The 24609-nt window shown below is 37.0% G+C and overlaps 1 protein-coding gene and 1 long non-coding RNA gene across 8 annotated transcripts in view; one reads left to right on the forward strand and one right to left on the reverse strand.

The window, feature by feature from the left end:
• Nucleotides 1–11673, forward strand: part of LOC143424588 (uncharacterized) — a 130394-nt gene extending 118721 nt beyond the window's left edge. Inside the window, exon 2 of the long non-coding RNA XR_013101948.1 lies at nucleotides 11661–11673. This is a non-coding gene — a long non-coding RNA (uncharacterized LOC143424588). The remainder of the gene's footprint in view (nucleotides 1–11660) is intronic.
• LOC143424515 (uncharacterized) overlaps nucleotides 1–24609 on the reverse strand; it is a 48148-nt gene that overhangs the window by 3199 nt on the left and 20340 nt on the right. For 5 of the 7 annotated variants that reach the window (XM_076896627.1, XM_076896628.1, XM_076896629.1 and 2 more), the window contains 6 exons: nucleotides 3588–3705; nucleotides 1868–2002; nucleotides 1659–1682; nucleotides 1446–1481; nucleotides 1074–1238; nucleotides 519–635 (listed from right to left, as the gene is read on the reverse strand). In XM_076896627.1, coding sequence (XP_076752742.1) covers nucleotides 519–635; nucleotides 1074–1238; nucleotides 1446–1481; nucleotides 1659–1682; nucleotides 1868–2002; nucleotides 3588–3705 — 595 coding nt within the window. Of the gene's footprint in view, nucleotides 1–518; nucleotides 636–1073; nucleotides 1239–1445; nucleotides 1482–1658; nucleotides 1683–1867; nucleotides 2003–3587; nucleotides 3706–24609 lie in introns of those variants that run through there. The other 2 variants (XM_076896630.1, XM_076896633.1) reach the window with 2 other exon arrangements.

The raw sequence follows: 24609 nt of genomic DNA on the forward strand, positions 1-24609 counted from the left end.
CCGTGTTACGATAATTTATGTGAGACATCTTAGGTATGAGTTGTATATGCATAAGATGAGCGAAAAGTTCCCATTTTTCCGAGTACAGTCATCAATAAAGGGGCACGAGTCACGTGGAATTTTCGAATTCGAGTGAACATTACATAACAATGATGAATGACGTGTGTGTAGCTTGAAAACAACTATGAGGTACCGTTCTAAGAAACAATTTATAACTGCACGTGGATCGTGAACATTGTAAGACGTTCCACTAAGGTGCGGAATAAAAAGGTCGTTGCTTTCGAGAACTATGCCACCTGTGCAGTGGTTTGTCGCTAAAAAAAAAAAAAGAACCTCCTCTCAACGTCGTTACGTGTGCACGCAGCACAAAGCAAAAACTAATATCCGTTTTGTGATAATTGTTCGGAACGTTTCTAGGTACGCAAGTGGCTGTGGGGGTGAGATGCATGTCGTTAGATGTTAACACCTTAACGAAAAACTTTCGCAGCATTAAAAAGAACAGCGCATCGTTAACGTACCTTCTCGGTTTGCGTGGCGGCGTTGCAAGTGTTTCGGGACGATACGTTATTGTGGTTAATATTTAAAGCACACGTTTGGCCGTCGCCGTTAGGTCCTTGAAGTTTCGATATTTGGAACTGTTTAAAATCGAAAATTATTCTTATTTCCTATGGAAAGTACAGTATATACCGTGGGTGGGGAACGTGGGTTTTGAGTTTGTTGCGTGGGCTTCGTGAAAGCTAGCTCTTGCATTAAATGATATACTTAAACAAATAAAAAATAAGGACAGTGGAATATAAAAAATTATAGCCTCCTTTATTTAAGCCTAATCTATATGTGGCCTCTGATAGTATAATAAAAAGGTTCCCCACCTCTGATACATACTATAGTATATATAATATACGTATTTATACTTACTATATGCTACATATACTTAGATAATAATTATTAGCTCAATTACAAAGATATTATTCACCAGAAATTCTTAAGATTACTTGTAGAGAATTAAATTACTTGTTTATATTTTAAATCAAATGTTTTCTTAGGAATTCCATTGCCTTTTATACGTCACATACCTGTAGTACTTGTATAATTCGATCTTTATCCTCTACTTGGCCTTGTAAAAAGACAACCTGCCTACGTAAATCAGTCAATTCGTCCGCAATACTACTACCTCCGCTTCCGGGAGAGGTACCAACATCCGCGGTCCCACCTTCGTTCAGGTTGTAGAAGAGACCATTCTAAAATTCAGAAAATTTACATAAGTGACGTCATTGTGGCGCGTTGACGACAACATATAACATTAACATAATTGGTAAAGAGAATCATTTACAAGTAGCATTTTGAAGTAAATTATATACGAAACAGAGAGTCGTTGGATACAAAATAGAAAAATAATTTGAAGCGGAAAAAGTTGAGCATGAAACTGAATTTGAAATAAGACTAACCTTCATGGAATTATCGAATGGGTTGAGAGTTTCTGCCTGTGAACAGAACGCGAAACGTTAGCGGTATCTGGATTGTTCTTTTCAATCGCAGAGAATCTATGTACATTTGCATAGTAATAGAGGTGGTACATAAGATAGCACAGACTTAATTTAAGAGAACAGAAGTAACGTTAAAATAACGTGTGCAATAAAGAAAACATAAATGCAACGTACCCTCGTCAAGTCGTTCTCTTCTGACTTGAAGGTAAAATCATGGTTGATGACAATAATGGAAAAAAAATAAAGAAATGCGTGTTAATACAGAAGCCCAGCAATACACGTGTATGGCGTAAATGAAAATGTGTTTTGTTAACAAAACGACATTTATAATAATAAGCAAGCCGTGTCGGTTGTTTCAATTAAATAGGACTTATTCGATATACCTCCTGAAGTACCCGTTTTAATCTTAAGAGCATTGTTTTTATTGAAACAATGTCTTGAGATATGTGTTGATGGTAGGTGTCACGATCAACTATAAGACTACTTTCGTCTCTAGAGTCGTGACTCGGTGATTGGATCTGAAACAAAATGTTACCGAAGTTATGACATCGTCTTCGAGTTTCAGGACGTTCGATCATTAAACTTTACCAACAAGTAGCGGCGAAGATGTATGTGGTACAATTAAGAAAAGAACAAAGATTTTGTCTTCTCATTTAACGGTACAACTTTAAGGAACAATATTAACCCTTTGCACTCGAAAGAAAAACAGTTTCTTTTACAGTTACATAAGCAAAACTATCCTCGACAGATTTCATTTGTAATTTTCCAACAGAATAAATGAAGATGTTACGATTTACTCTTATCCTTGTGTTATGAGTCGAAAATGATTAGCATTGCCTTCATCGAGGAGCTCTTGACTTTCAAGACACATCTTAAAACCACGCGAACTTGCACTAACACGTGCGTAAAGTGTGTTTAAACCACTCGAATAGGTAGAGAAAATGACGCCATTGAAATCAGTTTTTGTTTCATCTCGATATCTCGATCCGTTGCTGAGATATAAGAGTTCAAAGTTTTTCACTTATACTACGGCGCGCAAGATGGCGGCGGTATTTATGAATGAACTTGACCCAGCTGATTTCCAGCAGGTGTTTACGCACTAATAGTAATAGTAAAAATCTGTCTAGCCGCTGTCTAGACAGACCACGTGACAGATGAATGAGATAGGTCAGTGACCAGGTGCGAGCGAGAGGTCCGAGTCCTTCCGACAAGGATAGACATAGTAACCGATTAAAAATTACCCTTCTCTTCACACGACGATATCTCAGGAACCGGAAGTTGGATCGAGATGATTCAAAAACCGTTTTCAAGAGGAAGGTCCCCAGCTTCTAACGAGCCGAATGCCGTCAAATAAAAATGTCTATCTTCGGAGATATAGCGTTTCAAAATTTTTCTAATTTTAATACGGGTCAATGGGGGTTTTAAGACGATTGAGATAGGTAAGTGAGTAGGTGCGAGCGAGAGGTCCGAGTCCTTCCGACAAGGGCAGATTAAAAATTACCTTTCTCTTCACACGATAATATCTCAGGAACCGGAAGTTCGATCGAGATGATTTGAAAACCGTTTTCAAGAGGAAGGTCCCCAGCTTCTAACGAGCTGAATGTCGTTAAATAAAACTGTTTATCTTCAGAGATATAGCGCTTTAAATTTTGTCCAATTTTAATACGGGTCAATGGAGGTTTTAAATAGGAAAATGTTGAAAATGTTTAATTTTTTTCATGGTTAAATTCTATCAAACATTGGGAACCAATGTTCATTTACTAGATAAGTATGTAAAATGAAGGAAAAATATATTTTATTATACAAATTATGTTCGTAAAGGAAATTGTAAAAAATTTCCAAGACAAATTAGCTGAGATTTTCAAGATACTTTTGCGAACTGTATTTATATGAATAAATTTTTGAATTATATGTATATAATCTTCATGGTTAAACGCTCATTCTATGGTTGAACAAAGTTAATCTTCAAGCACAATGATTGTCCATTCATCTTTACCTTTTTAAGTGGCTCTGTTTCGCACCTCTCGAGTGTAAAGGGTTCAATTCCTATGGATTGATTGTAAAGAACATGTAATAAGTAATCATTCATGGAAAGTCACTTACGTTTCTCGATGTTCTCAAAGGGCTGGAAAATTGACGATTGCGCGTGCTATCTATGGAACGAGGTGAATCATTCACGGACCTATTTCGCCATACCTTTGTCGTTTTATCGCATTCGTTTCTGAAACAAATATGAACACAGATCGTTATAGTGCGGCTATAACATATCGATTTTCGAATAAGAAATGAATAAATAATACTCAACTCCGTCATTTAATATTCAAACGCGATTTAACAATGCCACCGCTAATCGACAACAAAGTAAACGAATAATCGATTAATAGCATTAACCATTTGCGTTTCAATCGTGCGGGCAAAATTCACGTTATCTTTTTCACGCCAAAGAAAAAAGCAACTATTTTCTGCAGCAAATTCCATTTTGACTTATTCGACCAGTGAAAGGGAACGTTGAAATGTTTGCCAACAAATTCTATCTTCGACTAGCGAGTTGGAGGAAGGAAATGAAACATTTCTGGAGAATTTTCCCAATAATTTCTATTTTTATATAATTATTGCGTCGGTGAAAGGAAGTGATGAAATGTTTCTTTAAAATCGTTCGCAACAAACTCTATTTTTAATTGGAGAGTTAATGAAGGGAAATGGCGAAACGTTGCTGCGTCAATTGTACGCAATATTCTCTGCTGTTAATTATCACGTTCGCGGACGTGGATATCGGAAATGTTTCAGGTGAAGTCGACGGCTAAGAAATAGGGCTACCTTCCTGCCTGAGCTGTGAGACGCGGTTTCACCGAAGGGTTGACAATATTAATCGGATTGCTTGTGGTTCTCCGTTGCCTTGGCACCGGCGATCCCACCGTTGGCGTCGAACTTTCAGAAGACAAGCCTGAATCACGACCATCCTCACCGTTTCGATTCGATTCGAGTTCCTGTTCGCGCTCAACGTCCGCACTTCCACTCGCGACGCGAGCTCTTCCGGTCAAAGCCGTTCGTTTTTTCGCGCCCCTCGACACCCCCGACGTCGACGACGCCATTACATTCGAGCAACCGCTTCGAGCAACAATTAAAAACGTTGCTTTCCATCGATCTCGACTACTTTATTTATTCTTCGATCACTTGTGTTTAAGACGGCATCGCAGGACGGATTGTTATCGTTTTATTTCCTTATCGTGTATTCTCGAATTAAATTTCAACGCTTACCCAGTAGATTTCTCTGAAAATAGGGAGTGGGAATTGAAAGTGGGATTTATTTAGAATTGTAGGATTTATGTTACAATTTTTCTTCGATATCGCCAGATATCGCAGACCTGCGTGAAAATATCTATTTTCTCGTAGACGTGCACGCGGTTCGTCTGTATAGAGGTCATTGATTTTGAAAGAGTTCCATTTCTGCGCGTTACACGGTACGAGGTGTTACTTTAGTGCAGCGAGACGCAAGCAAACTAGGCGATGCGTAATTTAAACCAACCAGGAGGAAGAGAACTTCCACCATTTCGATGAAAAAATAAAATTATCTTTAAATTGTCAGATTTCTGTTCCTTCAGATATTCATTAAATCGTCAGTTTCAACTGTTATGTATTTAATATAAACGCTTGACTGGCGATAAATTAAATAAACCTCGGTAACAGAGGATAGTTGGTCGTACATTGAGATTTGTCGAGAGGTCCGCGCGTTTAATAACTGCTTCGTAGGCAGCAATGAATGAGAAAGTGAGTCTTTCGTAGGGATCCCATGGAACGTATTTCTGTGCTCTTTAATTAAAATATGGTAGAGCATCTCGTAATCTCGCCTACGCGAACGAGAATCTCTTTAACCCCTTGATGTTGTAGAGAAGCTTGCAGACGCGAGGTCTATTAATACCATCGCAAAATCAATGTTTCGCGAATGTTTCGAAAACGTCGCTGAAAATAATCATTTACATATTTAATTTGTTTTTCTTTAAATGAGGAAACACCAGTAGTGATACAAATATGTATACAAGAAATACGATATTTTTAATATAATATTACAAACTGGAAGCAGACTTTTGTCTTAATAAAAGGTGTATTTGTCGAAGTAATAAAGAGAGAGAAAGTTGTTAAATTTCGTGTATGGACACTAGAATTATTACGATTCAATAAATTTATTAATATAAATTAGAGTTACCGTTAAAGACCATAATTAAAATCGACTAAAAATTGTATTTAATTTATTTGAAATGGTAATTTTAATTAATTTCGCCAAGAAAACATGGAAACAAAAGGTATTGCGCACTCTGCGACCTTTTCTCTTTTAAAGAATACTCTGCTCCGTCCTTGGTTACTATTTACTGCGTCAACTGACGGTATCAACGCTAATTTTACTGCTTCTTACTTTATCCAACGATCAAAGGACTTTTTCTATGCCCTACAAATGGGAAAATCGACGAGTTGTCTCGGTAGAAGTTTGAATTGACAAGTTTAGCAAAGTTACGTAGCTTCGAAAACGTATAATAAAAAATTTCATTCGTATTTGTGAAAGATTTGGAAAAGATTTTAATTATATTAAAATTATCTTTTCTTGCTAAGTTATTTTATATCACACGGAGTTTGTGACGTGTTGCATGAAAAGAAAAGACTAATAAGAAATAAATGAGTAATACATAGTTAATATAATCCCCATATTACATATTTATGTATGATATTTAAATATAATATAAAGACCAAATATGACAATCTTGTTACGTTCAACTTATAGACGAATCTACAAGTTTGTTCACTTGTTGAAACAAAAAATACGCGCCATCTGCTATAAGCAATATTGGCTGATACGTATAAACTGGCATTAAACTGTCAGACACGCCTGATATATTTTTCGCGCTAAATGGTGTACGTAAAATTCCAAAATCCTCAAGTGAGTACCATGGCAGTTAATGGATTAATCCTTTGCACCCGTATTTACGTTAAAGCATCTCTCTGGGAACATATCACATCTCAACTTTCCGGTTTAATGGGACAAACTCAAAACATACAAATTTTATTCGCATCTCATCCCCTTCTATCTAAATTAAAAAAAAAAATAAATAAAACTAACTTTTAATGGATGGAAAAATGTACAACTGTGAAACAGCAAAAAAGTAAAAATGATACAAGTAACGTTGAACGAATAACATTTTATATCATTCAAAACAGTCCCCAATATGTAATCCTGGTTTACAAGTTACATGTATTTACATTTAAACAGAAACTAAACGAATACTATATAACACATACAAGCGCAACGATAAAACGTATCGTGTCGCCAGTACGACAACACACAAGTGCGAAGGATTCAGCCAACAACTGTAACTGTCTTCTATTTATACGAACAATATTTGAACTCGCAAAGCAAATGCCTTGGCTACATCCTCCATTTCTTTGAAATATAGAAAAAAAAAGTATACAGCAATATTCCTAGCATGAAAACAGTGTGGGTTCAGCAACGTCTGTCTCGTTGGCGTGGGCACATCGAGCCAGGAAATGTAGAACGCAGATCGAAAGAAGGTGGTCCGTGGGGAGGTTGCTCGCGGGTTGACGGGCAACAGGAAAGGGTAGATCTATCAAATGTTGCCACGAAGGAGCCAGTTGGACACGAAACGCGAATACGTGGCACGAACACAGGTTCCCGCGGCACGGATTTTCAAATGTTCCGTTCGATCTTGACTGCCGGTTGCGCAATGCGGAAGTCAGGGTGCCTCGAGCGGTGGGCAGAGGCGGGAAAATTCGATGCTCGCGTTCGAGAAAAGCCACGTGACCGCACGAAAATTGCTCGCCCCGAGAGATAGGCCACCCGCGTTGCAACGCGGGACTGCGACCGGGTTGCCTCGTAACAGGCGCTCCGCGATCTCCGGAGTACGCTCCGCTACTAAACCGGCACGTCCTCGCGGCTCCAGTAAAACGCGCATGTGCAAACACGATTACGGCGTTTCGTTCGATATCGCGGGGAATTGCGCCAAACCGGCGGAAGATTGGTGGGGATGGCGGGTAAACGAAAAAGGGGTGAAAATTACCCCGGCGAGGATGGTGCACGAGTTCCTCGTTCGTTTTCAAATTCGTTTATCGTGTACCGTCAATGATAATCCGAAACTTTTCCAGTCTACTTTTCTCTCTCTCTGTTTTATATAAACTTTTAGACAGTGTTGGTATCATAAATTAACCCCTTTCGCGAAGTACACTTATCCTTTTGCAAATCAGACTCATGCTTGTGCAAATCAAATTCAACCTTTCGCAAATTAAATACTTAAATATGTAAACTGGGTAATGGGGAATTAATGGATGTCTATTTAGAAATACAGAAATATAGATATTTATTTAAACGTAATTACCAATTCACTAAACTCCAGTACATCATACTTGATTTGCAAAAGGATGGACTTGATTCGTAAAACGATAAATTTGAAGCGTTAATAGCAATGAATAGACGGAACGAAAATGAAAGTCTTCTCAGACATTCGTAACTGAAGAACTTTTTGAATCGTAAAAGTAAGGCGATATTTACTTCAGCCAATTTGCTTGTTTGGATTTTGCGTAGGAGTGTGGCTGATTTAAACAGTCGTATTTTACTTATGTTGCAGTAGGTTTGTTATTCGATCGCATTATTGCCTAATACGTAAGAACTGCTGCTTACAAATGAGGTCGCTCAATGTTATATGATAACAAGGGAGCTATGTAATAGTTCTTCCTGAATATTAGAAAGAAGCGTAATGGAATTAAATATACGCGATGAGTTCATCTACTATTAAAAATCCGTGAACGTACAATTACACGTGATTATTTCTCACACGTTTCTCAATTCAATAAAAATTGCAAACTCCAATTACATATACGTTTTGTAAATTGCACGTAGGTTCTTAAGGTTCTGAAACGCTACAGTACAATTAAGTACGTGTAACCGTGGAAGAAATATTCTTTGGACAATATTCTTAGCATTTGAATGAAACACGCTTCCGTAATTTTACTTGGCAACTCCTTACTCATAATTTTCTCACAGTAATCTTAAAAATGTTCGCGGTAAAATGTTGCTTTTTATAGAAATTCCATGTCTTTCTCGAAATATCGCTTCTACCTTTCCTTTCTCTTTACTTTTGGAAAATGGCGACAACAAGGAAATTAATGAGAATGTACAATGCGAAATAAAATAAATTTCAATTCATATTCCCTCCCTTCTAGTTACAGTTTTTGTGAATTAGTCATTGCTAGTATTGACGCATTGAATAGTTTCTGTCTCACGTATAAAGAATGTGAAAGTCGTAATCAACGATGCGCGACAAATTACTTTAAAAATGAAGTTACAAAATTTACAGTTTGAAATAGGATGTAAAACCTTTGAAAGTTCTCGAATGTAGGAACTTCATCGACCTTAAGAATTTTATCGAACGAATTAGTATATCATGAAGCAGGAGAAACTTATCTGCCTCAAAATATTAAAATATTTGGAACGGTAAAAGTTGATTATGAAAATTCAGTAGAAAAAAAAAAGAAAGGTTCTTTCGAACGAAATCTATTCTGTATCCGGGTAGAAAACTAGTTGGCAATGGAGCAAACGATCAATACTTGCTCTTCTACTCTTTCGACCCTTGACTACATTGCGTTTGGCGTCTGCTCTAGCAATTCTCCTTTCGACCCCATGCCGACGAATTCCCTCCCTCGGCCGCCAGTTTACTGCCGGGTTCGTGAATTTATGTCGTCTCAATTTTCGCTTCCTGTCGAGACGTGGCTACCTTCGCGCCTTGAAGAGCATCTTACAAACCGATAACTCCTATTTGCATTGAAATCGATCCGCGAGGGCTTGTAAATCGTTCGTTCAATCGTTTCATCGTCTCTATACATCGCGATCGACGCAATTTCTGTAACTATCTACGATTATCGTACGACAGATACCAGGCACAACGTCGATTCGAAGGTACGAATCGGTAGAACGTGTACACGCATACATTCGACTTCAATGGAATCGATACTGCGTTAAAATTCATAAAAATTTGCAAGGTACACAAACGATATCGTTTTAGCCAAACACGTCGAACGTAGAACAGAGATGTTCCTGTTACAAGTTTAACGAAAAATAGTCAAGCAAACGACGAGTATGCAACACGTCGAGCGCGGTTAAAGAGGAAATGGGTAGGTTAAAACAGTCGCGCGTTTGGTAAAAACCTAAAACCGCGAGATACGTCCGAGAATACCGAATAATTAGCAATTAATGTCTGCGGCGCGCTCGATCGATTTCTCGAGAGAGGAGGCTCAGGAGTCATTGCCTCCGCAGTGTCAAAACTTCAGCCTGCCGATGCCCTTTCCGGCGCGGACCGCTGAAACACCCACCAGCGACGGTGCCAGAAACTTTCAACTCTCGAGGATATCCGTCGAGAGCAACAAAAGCGCGCCGCGCGTTTCGTTTTACGACGTCCATTAGCATATCGTTGCATTTCCATCGAGATCGTTAAAGGGAAAGGTAAAAACCGCCTGGCTTTCTATGCTAACTTCCACCCATCCGCGGAGATGAATTTTCAATCCTGAATTCGTTCGACGTTGCTTTTATACGACGCTACCGGTATTCGACGTTCAGATACGACTTATCCCGGCGGAACTTGCAAAAATCACATTCTTTACGTCATTCGAGGTGCACAGAGGCTACAAAAAATATCGACGCATATTCATATTTTCCAATGAGACGGTTTCTGTGGGACAAGCTTTTCTTTTTCACAGTCTAATAATGTAGTTCTCCCGCTGAACGAAAATAAGAGTTCAATTTGACAAATTTATTAGGAATAGATAAAAAAAATGGATAGAGTTTTCTTTGATAAGCGAAGTCAAACAAATGTCGGAAATATGGAATTTTGAATGAATCAATTTAAACACGAAACCATTGCATAGCATGGAACGAGTGTTACTTAAGCAGTAAAGTTCATTTCCCCTTTAGAAATGGAAAGTATAAATCAAGGTACAGGTAATAATTACGTAAATAATAAAGTTTTACTTTATTTGCAATGGTTAATAAAACTTTTATTTCGTTTCGCATGTTCTTCAATCCCTAACATTGATCCTTAGTCTCCAATAACACTTTTCAATTAAAATGATACTCTTGTTCTCAGAGAAATTTTTGTGCGAAATGGAACTTTCATATTCAGATAGAGGGAGTACTTAATAATCTAGTACTGTGAAAATGAAACATGGTAAACGAATTGGAAAACGTAGACACGTGCAACACTCTTCGTTGCTTCGTACATTTAATTAATGTAAAATAGAGAAAAAGAAAAAGTAAAAACCCGCATCTTATAAATTACTCGTAAAATATTTTGCAGTAATGTTCGTTTGCTATAAAAATTCCAACCATTCCAGTTCGATGCAGACAACGCGATGTTCGAGGATGGCTGAGGAAAGCGAAGTGAAAGGTTGAAAAAAAATGCTGAAAGGATAAGGGAAGAATAATACGAGGTAAAAACTCGGTTAACTGGTAACGCTCTGATTAATATCGAAACCGTTCTGGTTGGTGCAAATAGTCTTTGCGATAGTTACTCGTAGTTACTCTTTGGTATTTCGATTTCGCTTCGATCGGTCTAACGATTCGAGGGAACACCACTGTTTGTATCGTTGAAAATAAATTACACGGTTACGTGCTATTACGACATTAAGACGTGAAATGTTAATAACGCAAGGATCAAGAAAACGTGACTATGCACGCGCCTATCGACGCGGAAGGAAACGGTTCCATGAGAAATCAAGAAAACGCTATAAAGCTATAAAAATTATGCAAAGATGCAAATTATTATTGGCAATGCAAAAATAAGTGATATATGCTGTTCCAGGACGGGCAGTGCAACCGGACAGTGACTTATTCTACTTAAGGTCAGCTACTTCAGTAACTAAGTGTACCATTACACCACAAATATTGGGGCTCAATTTTCTCAAAAATAAGGCTACGAAACAAATAACTTGCTATCTAATTAGATTACGAGCTATGAATATATAATCCTACAGGACGTTTAGTTTTGAACTGAATTCTTTGCAGACTGTACGCTCAGAATTAATGCTAACAAGATGCTGAACATTTATAATGAAAATAATTTGTTACTGGGTAGATCAATGAAGTCGTATGAGGCATGCATTATAACGATCAGTATACTAGAGTAAATGTTCCGTCGAACGATTATGGGGTACTATAAGAAGGACTGCATTACACGATCGATATATTATATCTTTTCACTGTAATGTCCATTATCTACGGATTAATTAAATATTCAGTTACTTCGATGGCGGTTTCAGTTCTACGGCCAGTTATTTCCACCAAGGACAGGTTATTTACCCCAGATATTTTCATTCAGAATGCCACGGAGAGCTGAACAGAGTTACTTTGGCTAAATGAAACAAGGTGAGCGCACGGTGTTATGTCGTGACTGAAGAATTTATCTTCGAGACACTTTAAGATCGCCTTTGCAGCGAAGATACGCGTCTATGTCTCAAATTTTGACGGAGACTAAGACTGACCAAAGTTAGGCGAATTTAATTCACCTCCGAATCTACGTTTCACTGAAATTTAATTAGAGATTTAAAGAGAAAAAGATAGAAGATATATTTTACGATCGAACAAAGTACTATGGTATCCAGTTAGTTAGAAGAATTGAAATTACGTTTCGCGGGTTTGTTTCTATTAGCATTAAACCGCGGCCAATTCGTAATCATTTTGAAACATCGCTGACCAATCAATTAGACCGTGTCCAATTTTTTTTAATCTCGCGTGAACTTTCTTCTACTACCTCTAACTTTCTGATCCGCGCCGATTTCAGTTAACACGAGACGAACCTAACGTGCATACGCAACGCAAGTTGAACATATGATTACATAATTGCTGTAATGTAAATGTAATGTACTCCGAAGAAATATTAACATGTTTTTTTCATTATACCAGCAGACCATGGATCATTGAGCGAGGACAGAAGCGGTGCAAAACCGGTTTTGCGGTCAAACGAAAATACTATTGCGGTTACATGATTTACAATACAAGAACGGGCGCGTTTACGAAAGTTTTGCAATTTAATTAATTTTCCATCCTGATATCTGTCCAAATCGCAGTCGAAAAGGATCTAGTTATCTTTATCTCGAGTATATCATTAGAAAATTCATTGGAAAATATTTAAAGTAATACCATTCGTGCACGCACATTTCGCTACCTTCGTTTATCCACCGTGCAACAATTATCGTTCGAATCACAAAGTTTCTCTTATTATACAGCGCAATAGTAACCTCATAATATTCTGGTAACGTTACGTGTGTTTAAATAAAAATTCGAGCTTAGCTTTCAAATAGAAGTGTGCGTTCCCTTATTGCATTTCTAATCCACGATTCGTTATAATTAATCTACCTATCGAGTTTATATAATTTCGAATTTGTTTATACATATCACTTAATTTAAGATATATAAAACTTCAGTTCTGTTTAATGAATTTTTTTATCATTCCTTCTCCTAACACAACTTCGGCATATTTTTATTAAACGAAAAGAAACAAAAAAGAATTCATAGCTATTAAAGGCTACACGTGGAGCGACAAAATTATTCGAACAGTCGTAAATTTGTTTAACTGTCTGAAAAATTTCGTGACTCACCGTACGCGGATAGAAAATGAACGCAAATTATGAACCGCAATAATTATTTACCCGTCGGTCGTCGAAAGTTTCGGTCGTGGAGCGGTGGTCTTCGTCACAGATGGTTCCTTCATAGCTCCTTCGATCCTCGGAACTCTTTCCCGGCTACTACCCATTACAACGTCTTCAATTTCTCGATCCTCCTAGCGCGAGCAGGAAAAACACGATAAACCGTCTCTCTTTCATTTAAACCGTCCTCGCGTGTCCGTGCCCCCTACAAGAATCGCACTTTGACCACCGACTGACACACTGCCTCGTTTTTAATTATATCCTTCCCTTAATGAGCACGAAACTGAGTTATGAAACTCCTCAGCGAGCATCGCGACAAATTACGCAATGTGCATAACGCAAAGAATGGTCCCGGTTTTTTTTCACTTCCTCCTGTTCGCTCCACGGTCAGTTAGCAGGGAACAGCACGGTTGTTCGTTCGTTGGCGGTTTTGAATCGGTAATCCTCGAGATCCTAGGTATGATTCAGCTTGCTTTCCTCTCGCTTTCTCTCAGTGCCGCTTATTTACGATGCTCTCTTCCGTTCTAGCGATTTCCTCTTTCCCCCTCGTTCCTTTTTTCCTCCCTGGGCTTCCAGTTCGCTTCTAGGACTCGCGGACGCGATTACCGCTCTCTAAGAGACTCGTTTCGCATCTAGGAACGAAATATTTTGCGGCTCAATCCTGTTTTGTCGCGTACAACTTTTTTCGATGCTTTATTTTCGATTTTGCGAAATATATACAACTTTTTTCGATGCTTTATTTTCACAGTATCGCGTTGTTCGACGATATATCGATTACTCTCGAGTGTAGTAGTCATTGCTCGACAATTCCGGTGGGATAGAATTATTAGTAATAACGAAAGCAATAACAATGACGGCAACGTACAATTTAGCGATCATATGGCACTCCGCTAATAGAAAGACTAAATAAACTTATAGAGGACGAGGCGATGGAAAATACCAACAGCAAGGGTACATTTTGATCCACTTACTCGAAATTACACAGATGAGAATAAGGGTTGGTTTATCGGAAGAAACGAGCCTGGTTTCCATTTTTCATTAGTTTTTTAACCAGGAGCTTATTGAAAATTATGAATGAAAGCAATAAATGCAGGAAGAAACAAGGTAACTTTATACAAGCTTGTACAGCAATGTACAACTTACCGTTTGTAAGGAAAATAATGCCACGTGCAAGGTTCTTACAAACTGTACGATCCCTTCATTTCAATTATTGCTAATAATAGTAGAAAAATTCGAAAGTTATCGATAAAACTTGTAAAATACTAAATACTAGTGTTTCTAAGCGGATCTTTTGTAACACTTGTTCGTGAATGGCTCGCATTCATTCAAAATTTTCAAGTACGACGCGAGTCTGCGAAAGGCAGTGCCATGTTTTAATTGGTGGTCATTTTGGTTGCCATACGCGACACTATCAGCTGATATTTGGCAGATGTTAAGTGGTAGATACGAGGGAGATTTATGATGGAACGTTACTGATTTATCATAGAAACTCGCAGCGTTGCCAACTTTTTGCATAGGAGAATTTTCGTAGAAATTCTAATCACAAACCAAACCGTGATATCTTTGTTTAAGCTGTCTTAAAGAACAAGATAATAAACTAGCAGCAAATTAAACAAAAGAATCCGTCGTACAACCGATATCACTATCCACATCAGCGTTAGAGCACTTGACAGAAGTCCCTGATTTAAAACGGTTGAATTTTTTCAGTGAAATAAAAATTGCCGAGGAATATATGTCCACGCCATGTTGACACCGGTTTAACAATCAATTAGAATTTTAAATGCAGCCTTTATTTGTTTCGTACATAAATACATCTCATCAATACAATTGCAACAGCTATTACGAAAGTAAATATCTCTCTAACCAAATAGAATAATCTTCAAACATTAACGTTCAGTGAGGGCATGTTAAAATTACGTAACACATGAATTCTACGGCAAATCTGGCTCTCCTGCGTTTTACACGATCGTTTGTTTAAATTTTACTAAACGGTTATTCGATATTTAAACGTGGATTACATCGAATTGCATAGGTTGGGCCGAGAAGCTTGTAATTCCCTTCCGGTGTGATTTATTTGAACTAAACGTAAACAAGCCGTGGCTGTGGTAATTTTTAGAGGAAATTTTGGACCGCGTTCTGGCATTTACGTTAGATTTAAGGCTAAGATTAAAATTAGACAAATAGTACAATTAATGCTAGCGATTTTCATTCGTTCGAATTAAATAATATTAGCACCCTTCTGGCGGCATTTTTATTAATACTTGTATCGACAACTTTGCGTGTCGTTTGAAACGGATAGTGCCTCGAAGCGACATGCTTACATTAAACTATTCATCTCACTACGTCTGCGAATAAATTAAGTTAAATAGATAGACAGTAAATGCAAATCACTTGCTATGCACGTACGTATATACGATGACGAGAATAACTCCTTTAGCTTCTGAATAACAGAAAATTGTATTCATACTTGTATTTAACGTTATTTATTGCGATATATACTTTTATACTCTTCTCTCTATCAATTATTTAAGAAACTATTTCTGATTAGTCGTAATTCAGCGTTGTATCAACCGATACTTATGACAAGAAGAATCGTAAAATAGAACTACGTAAAACTACATAGTAGACGTACGTTCAAACCATTACAAACGAATGGCAAGGAATTCCAAGTAATTTGAGCAAAATTCTCAAATAATTCAACGCAAAATCTGTCTCTGCGATCAGACAAAATGCTTCGATGAACTTACGTATAAACACATTACACTCTAAAAAAGAACAACTAATAATAATGCGAAGAACGTAAATGCACCTCAGTTCCTTTAATTCCAAACTGAATCTAAGGACAAACAATCATTCAACGGATCGTCGTTCTAAATTATTATACGATTCACTTAAGAACCATCGTTAATCTTTTGCACGCCTAAACATATACTTGGAAGAACTCGTAATTAAGTAGCACTGGCTTCGTCACGAGTGTAACATTTCTGACTAGTGGAAGCAAATCTCGCATAGAATCGAAGGTGTTACAAGTAAACGGGCAAATGTATCGAACATCCTCCTTCGCGTGATCAGAGATGTGCGTGCATCAAAAGACGTCCCGTCCACATCTCTGAACCAGAAACAAAACGGAAGAAAAAAGGGGGGGAAGAAAAGGAATATTCGTGACCGATGAATACAAGGCAAACGACTTGTACGCCATGAATCGTAAATGCCGCCTGTAATTACACCATGGTTGAAAGACCCTCCCGCTACAGAATTTCAAGTTCCTTCGTTTGCGTTGTTTAACTAGGTCCGCTTTTTCTGCACCAAGACCCTCGTCCCCATACGCAACGTTAGGGTGCGTAAGGGGAGGATCCCTACAGCGCATGTATGATTCACGAATCGCACGGCACAGCAATTACTTCGTTTATTGTTCACGTGGATTTGTTTGATAGGAAGTTTGAGGCACTTAAACAGCGCATCCCTTCAAAAAGTCTCACGAATGCGAGCGGATGGTTCGTGCGTTAGGTCCGTGATTCGAGGTGCGTTTATCTCTTGCGATCGCCTTGACGATCGTCGAGAAATCGTATTGTATACGATTAAGTATATAGAAACGTGTATGGGGTATGGTTCATCTTTCTCTTCTACGGGGATTGGTAAAAAACTATGCGTACTATTGATACTGCTACGAGGTCTTTAGCGACGTTTAAATACATCCTCTGCGAATTTGTATAAGGTGTTAAATCAGATAGAGCGTAAACTAACTGTGAATACTTGAGGCATACATTAATACGTATCCCCTCGAGGTACGCTAAGTGAGAGCTGGGGGGTTGATTCACGTACTACAGCCGATGGAACGGTGAAACAGACAAACAGGAATGGTGCCCACGGGGAATCCCCCTCAGAATGATTCAGGCTTACTGAAGCCGTTGAGTAGCGTCAGATTATCCCTGAAAATATTAAACCTAACTTATTCGGATATGAATACTCTAACGAGGAAAGAGGGGTCACTTGAATTCATCTATTTGATATCGAATACGAAGCGAACGGATTTAAGAACCTTCCTGTAACAGAAAAACTGGAACACAGGTTCTCGTTCAATGAAACGGACTAATCATCGAAGAACAATTTATGAACGAAAAATAACCGGAATATTAGCCTACAGCCATATCAGTGTAAACTGTTTAACAGGCTGTTTAGGCTAGAAAGGGTTCGAAGTCGTTCCCAGTGGTAACTTAAAAGATATAAATAACTACAACCAAATGTTTTGCTAAACTAATTTCTAATTAAAGTCCAGGTCACTAGAGTAATTAAAGTTACCAGATGATGGTACTAAAGTACTCGCTCTCGCATGACTGTTAAAAAATTGTTCGTAAAATTAACCAGAAGGTGAAAACCTTCACCACCGTTGAAACTATGCAGCTGGTAGACACCGAAAACTTTGTCAGGGTGCTAGTTTATCCAGTGTCCTTCCAAGCGCGGGACAGTATCAATTCGGTAGGCACGAATTTTCGAGTTGGTTAGCTACGATAATTACAAACTCAGTCGAAGCTTATAGGCTTCAGCCCTTGAAGGGTTTTAGGGTATGGCGTTGATCTACTGGAAACAGTTTAGTAATTCTAGTGGAAGTACATCGGTGGAATGTTGAGGTCGACATCTGGTTAACTCTACACCAATATTTTTACAGCTCTTACTTGTTGAACAATACCAACACCTCGCAGACAGGACATATACTAATATATACGATATATATATATATATATTTTTTATAATAAGAAGACTACAATTTCTACTATTGCAAATTACGTTCGATAAGGAAGAGTCGAGAATAATAATTGTATTGCGATTCAGGAATATTCGAATTATCAAGTACACATAGAATACTATATAATATATATACATCTAAGTAAACTAAGAGACTACGTATAAGGAAAATATGTATAATGCAGAACGCCAGAAAAATAAATACGTCGCGTTTGGCTAATGTACGTAAGAAATTTCTGTATCAAATAATTGTACAGTTACATTCGATCACAAAGATAATCTAACCTATTATCGAAACGATCGTTAATGAAAATTCGTGATAACAAGAGCGTACAATTAAGATAAAGAATAGCTACTATTTGGCATTACTTCGCGCGTACCTATGTACGTTTAAAATGGGCGTGAATTACGAATAACAATTCACGGGAATAAAGAGGAGGAAATCAGAGTGAAACGAAGCAAATGGAAAGAAGCGATCGTGCGGCAAATATTCTTTACAGCATGCACTTTGTTTCCTCGGAAGAATGTGAAGGAGAGTAGACAAAAAAAGAAATGAACGAGAGCGGAATCGAAAACCGATACGAATCGATTCTGATGACGCTTGATTAATTTTCTGAATAAATCGTACCGCTGTGCTTCGTTAATAATTTTCCAAGGATTATCGCTACGCTTACTCGTAGCCTACTATGATAATTAATATACTCCTCCGTTATTATAGCTAATGATAACACTGGAAATCGAGTACCAATACGACGACGTGATTACACACTTTCTCTGTGTATACATTTAGACATATATTTATCGATTAAGCGACGATTAATTGGATCAGCTAGCAGACTAGAAAACACACTGAAAAAGGAGGACAATCGAACCGGAAACGGTTCAGATTTGGAACTTTGACAAGGACGAAAGTTATCGGACGTGACGGAGACTTGTATGAAATTGGAAAAATAATCTCTATCGTTCATGCTACACTTGTCATCATCGTGTTCATCATCATCATTTTTGTCATCACCTGCTTGTGCTAGCGTTCTGCTATCCTGCTATTATATACTATGTCTTAAGTAAATATTTCTGTCCACTCATTGGGAAAAGACTTCGCTCAGATATTTCCTGATTGAAATATTATTCTCATGCGTGTATTCATTATTGTTCTTTTCTCTTTTCAGTTCCTTTTTTCTCCTTTCTTTTTTGCTTTTGCTCTTTCACTCTCTCTCACTCTCTCTCTCTTTCTCTCACTCTCTCTTTCTCTCTCTCTCTCTCTCTCTCTCCCTGTTTGAAACCTCATCTCGTATGCCTGATTTTTGTCCCTGCCTAAGTGTTACGTCCGTGTTCTCAACACTATGCCGACTTAGTCGCTGCGATTAGTGTGGTTCGCTAGTCGACAGAGAAGGGCCGGCGGGTTGTGGTCGCTAGTTAGGATATGTCAGCTGGTAGTAGTCCCCACCCGCGGAGTCCTCATCGGGGCTTTGCAATTGCTTCACTCGCTTTATTAGCGCGCTAGAACACAAAATACTATCGCTGAATTTACGTTCTTGCAAATTTTTATTTTGTATTAATTTTTTTTTTCTTTTTTTATTGACTTTCTGTGAATTCATATCTTCTACTAAGACTTTATCGTCGAACAGTTGCCAAACTCACGTTCACTGATCATCAATTTTACTGTACGCGTTCTATCGATTCATTTTTCTTATTACGCGAGTGTAACAAGTGTACTCGTTACCAACAATTTATTATAAAATTAAGAACAGAAATCACACTTAATTCGAACTATTCTCGCTTCTATTCTACCAAAGAAAGAAAGAAAAAACATACCACTGTGTTCGGATAATTGTTAATTGAACGTTTTAACTAAAGATCGAAAAAATATATAGAATTTATGATATGTAATCTGGATGATGAAGAAGGAGGGGAGAGGTGGGAAGCAAAACGATTTGGGAAGATTTTTAAACCGTGAAAGAGGGTTGACCACAACGCAACTACTTTTCTTGCAGGCTCAAATGGCAGCACCATTCCCTTCGTAAATACAAATTGAAAATAAAACGGCAGACACGCCACGAAAAATGACAAGCAGAGTATCGTGTGAACGGAGAAATGTAACGCAATGAGCAGCATTTCTTATGATTATATTAAGGGAACCGTAGGACGAAACTCTGTCATTACTGTTAATAGAACGACTGTCTTTCCCAGCGCTTGCTTTTATTTTCAAGGTCGGTTCTTCCTTTCACAAACTTCCCTTGTTCATTCTTCTGTGTGACAATTATTTTCACGTACGACATTCTACTTTATCTGATTGCAATGTTATTTCCATGAACATCTAATTTACCGATTAAATTACCGATAATTTACCGATATTTACAATGAAACTGAAATTTTAGCATTCTCCAAAAAAATGACTTCCTAACAGCAAAGTATAAACTCTCTCGCGAAAGATTAACGAAACCAAACACAAAAGCAACATAAATATTTCTTAAAGAAGCAAGACGTAAAACTTAGGCGAGAACACAGGTTTAACCCGGATTATTTTAAGCGAGATACGCAAATAAAAAAATGCAAAACATAATCGTGACAATGTGTACATGTACAATCAGCAAAACAGTATAGTACAAAAATGTGTGTTACAAATGCGATGATTCTTGAAATTCGACATTATATGACGAGTGATTAAGACAATTTTTCGTTTCAAATATCCTTGACAATACTTAATGTTCAAGTACTATTCAAGACACGCATTACAGATTAAAAAGTACGAAACTGACGTACATCCTTCAGATTTTTGTCACGGCAAACTATGTAGGGTAATAGTGCATGCAACATACGCAATGAATAAATAATTATAAGTTACAAAGGAGCTACAACAAAAAGTGATACACTTGGATAAATCTACGGATTCGAGTGATATGTTTAATACGATGCAAACTACGGTAATACTTGGTTTTATGACTATTGCAGTATCTGCTGGTATACAGGTGGATCAAGTGACCATCATTCAATAAACATTACGTAATTCCTATTTGTTAAAAGCGCATTACCGTGCAATCGAGACATATACGATGTTATTTTTCACTTAATTAATGGAACTGTAAATTCTCTGCCCAATTCGCATCATGATATTTGATTACTGTAATTGGATACAAATAGCATATTTTACTTAGAATAAATACTAAAGTAGAAAATATCTTACATTTTTATTGTAAACAGTACCACATGCAATTTATTTATTTTTATTCCCATCGCACAAACTTATACTAAAAAAAAGGATTGGTTTAAATATATTATCTATAATATATATACATATATGATCTCTTATTGCGTTTAAGCGTCGCCATATTTATACGACCAATGACAGATATCTATTTTGATCTATTTAGTTAATTATAGATTAGAATAAAGTTTGTCGAAAACCATTTGTATCTATATTTTACATCTTTTAAGTTCGTACACATAATCGAAACAATATTACTGTTTCGAATGCTAACGCGTGTTTATAGAGCAAACTACGAAAACAATATTGTGATCGACTACCGTATTCGCGTACCGTAGAGGTTCTACACAATATTTCACCTAAGCGAAAAGCGAATGTTTTGAAAAATGTACAAAGGGGCACGTTTCATTCCGCGAAAACTAACTGAAGTAAGGTGAATCAGTCTACATCATCGTATACAGGCTTTACTGAAAATAAAAACATTACTAATTGGTACGCTGTGAATGGAACAACACGAGAGAGCTACCTCACGAATGTAACTGTTTATGTTATTTTTGCAACCACCAAAGGCGTGTCTTCTTCCTGTAACTTAAGCCTGCACAGAGAACCATATTTTTCTGGTAACACTAACCAATATTGGTTAAGTTGAATTTTTCTTCAGCGATACGCGAGTGGCTTTAAACATACCAATAAGAAAGTCACGGTCGTAAAGTTTCACTGAATGTAAATGCTCGCATCCAATTAACATTTTATAATATTTGTTCGAATGAGAAAATATGAATTGGATGATATGAAAAAATAAAAGATAAGAAACATTGAAAAAAGGATACAAACGTTAATGAGAAAGATTCAAATTTCTACTTTTGTACAATTATTATTTTAGACCGGTAAATTCAATATATCAGATCGTCAGACATGTCATACGTAATGAAAGTTTCACAACATTTTATTTCGTTGTTCAATTTCAACTGGGCATCCCCCCAAAATTTATAAATAAAAAATATACCTCCACTATAGATAGTTCCTTCTTATCATCGCAAATTCTACTCTTTGCGCCAGAGTTGCGTTTCTTTTTTTTTTTTACGCGCAAGTTATTTCGTACGCTATTACTATTTACAAGGAAAGAACTAATCCTATCTACCGATTCCACCGATATCTTTCGAGACTAGTGACTAACGCTGATAGTGTTTCCGCTAATCTCGCCATTCGAACCTCTGTTAAACGTGTCTCGCGGCGAACGCAATTCACTACGTTTTTTTCTGCGAACCGAACAGATGTTCAAGAATATCACGTGTTGCTTTGTGAAAAGAATTACCAATTCTACGCCTCGATGACAACACGCTCTTGTATTAACAATACGCAGTTAAACTTGTCGAGTGCCAAATGAACTTCTCGATAAACAACGAACAGACATTCTGTGATATTTTTCTAGTTCGTTTTATGCTTCGTATCGTTCACTGTCGTTGTAACACTTCACTTTTAGGTGAAAATCTGCCGAAAAATGGGAAGATCCGCGAACGCGACATCAGATACAATTCACAATACGAACGGTAAGAGCGCACACGCGTTACTAACAGTAGTAACAACCGCGTTCCGCGTTTCAAGCTCGAGTTGCCGGCACCGCCATGACACATCTGAGTCAGCGAATGAGGGAGAAAGCAGCCGCGTGGTGGGGGTGAACGGTGAGTCACGCGCAGACGCGCGCCAAATTCAATTTTACACGTTCGTAAGCAAGTGCAGTGACTTATAATCCGATAGTTTGCTGAATGTAATTTTCTATCGACAAATCGATCGTCAAAATTGGTACTTTAAGTGTAACTTCTTTTATACCGTTTAGTAGTCTTTGTTTTGCTAATTTATTACAAATCCTACGGAATTTTATTTTATTTTTGAACAATCGTGTTTCTAATATACTTTGTGCATCGTCCCCTGCTCTTTTACGAAGAAGAAACGGACAAAAACAATTGTGTGATACAATTTGAAAAGATAAAAAAACATTCTGTACAATAGTGATCAAAATATAGCAACGTTCTGTTAAATTTTCAAAAACTATCTAGAACGATTCGAAAAAGATTCAATTTATCTTATTTCAAATGTAAGTCATATATGGAGATATCATTCGCACGGAATGTTCAAAAGTATTCTCCTTGAAAAATATGTAACAACAATTAATATTGCTGCGTCCACTTACGATATTAAACGAGGTATTTCTCTTTAGCAGCAACATATTACTTCTGTTTGTAAAAAAAAAAAAGTGGTGTGTGCTATTCATTCCGTGTGCATACGCGCGAGTAATTTCTATGGAGTTATTGATTTCGGAATGTTCTGACGGCTGTGATATCTTGCTTTTAGCAGTAGTCCGCACGTCGAGAATGCAGACGTAGTTTTAAATGGATGAGACAGCTTTATCCGTCACATAATAGCGTCTACTGCATATCATAAATTCTGACATATTTCACGAATGTTTCATTAAGCTGATTTCATTTTAATCCACTTACTGTTAGATAAACGATTCTTTAAAAAGAACGAAATGTCATTCCCTCTCTTTTTCTCCCCGTTTGCCAACAATTAATAGCATCTATCAATTTATTATTAATAACTTCCTATAACTCTGCTCTACTAGTTTAAAAAAAAATGTCCTTTCTAATATATGCAGTAAATATCTTTACCACAACATATCCCGTAGTTTCATAATATCGGCAATACTTTTATTCTTTCTCTCTCAAAATCATTTCATATATTAATATAGAATAGATATAAAAAAATTGTAAGAATTACTATAAAAATATTCTGTGCACGATTATTGTCTTGAAGTTATAAACTATCGAATTCGAAATGCATGCTTAAAAAAATGTATCATGCATTCAAAGTAAAACAGCCAGTAACGTAAGAAGGACTTTTTACACCCCAAGTCGTATTCGACTAAATCGGTTGATCCATAATCTCTTTAAAAGATAATTGTAAAGTTGTACATATAGTTCAATTAAGTTATGAGAAACGAATGAAGAAGCAAATCGATGTCCTCGAAAGTTCAAGAAAAAGATACACTTTCTGTAGAGTTAAACTAAATTTCGTATATTATATTAGAGTAGATAAGTATGTCGAAAGGAAAGTATAAAAATAACAAGTATAAATATACGAAACAGCAAAGTAAATAATTAAAATGGATATTTTCCAAAATTATGGGAAACGATTTGCATAATGTATTTATTATCAGAGAGAGTAGTAATATATTCACGGACTGTTATATTTATTTACGGTGATACACACGACTTACCTTACGTACGCTAGAAATTAAAAACAAAAGCTATTCTAATAATAAGAAGATGCATAAACTCTGTATTTGATGAAAACTAAATTCATTAGTAGTTTGATTTTCTCTAATTGAAACGTTTTTCAATACTCAAGAAGAAACGAAGCTTAAATCCACCTTACTTTCATAAAAAAAGAGAAAATATTGATGCGTTACGTTTAAAATTT

Source organism: Xylocopa sonorina, chromosome 6, assembly GCF_050948175.1.
Source record: "Xylocopa sonorina isolate GNS202 chromosome 6, iyXylSono1_principal, whole genome shotgun sequence".
Classification (NCBI taxonomy): domain Eukaryota; kingdom Metazoa; phylum Arthropoda; class Insecta; order Hymenoptera; family Apidae; genus Xylocopa; species Xylocopa sonorina.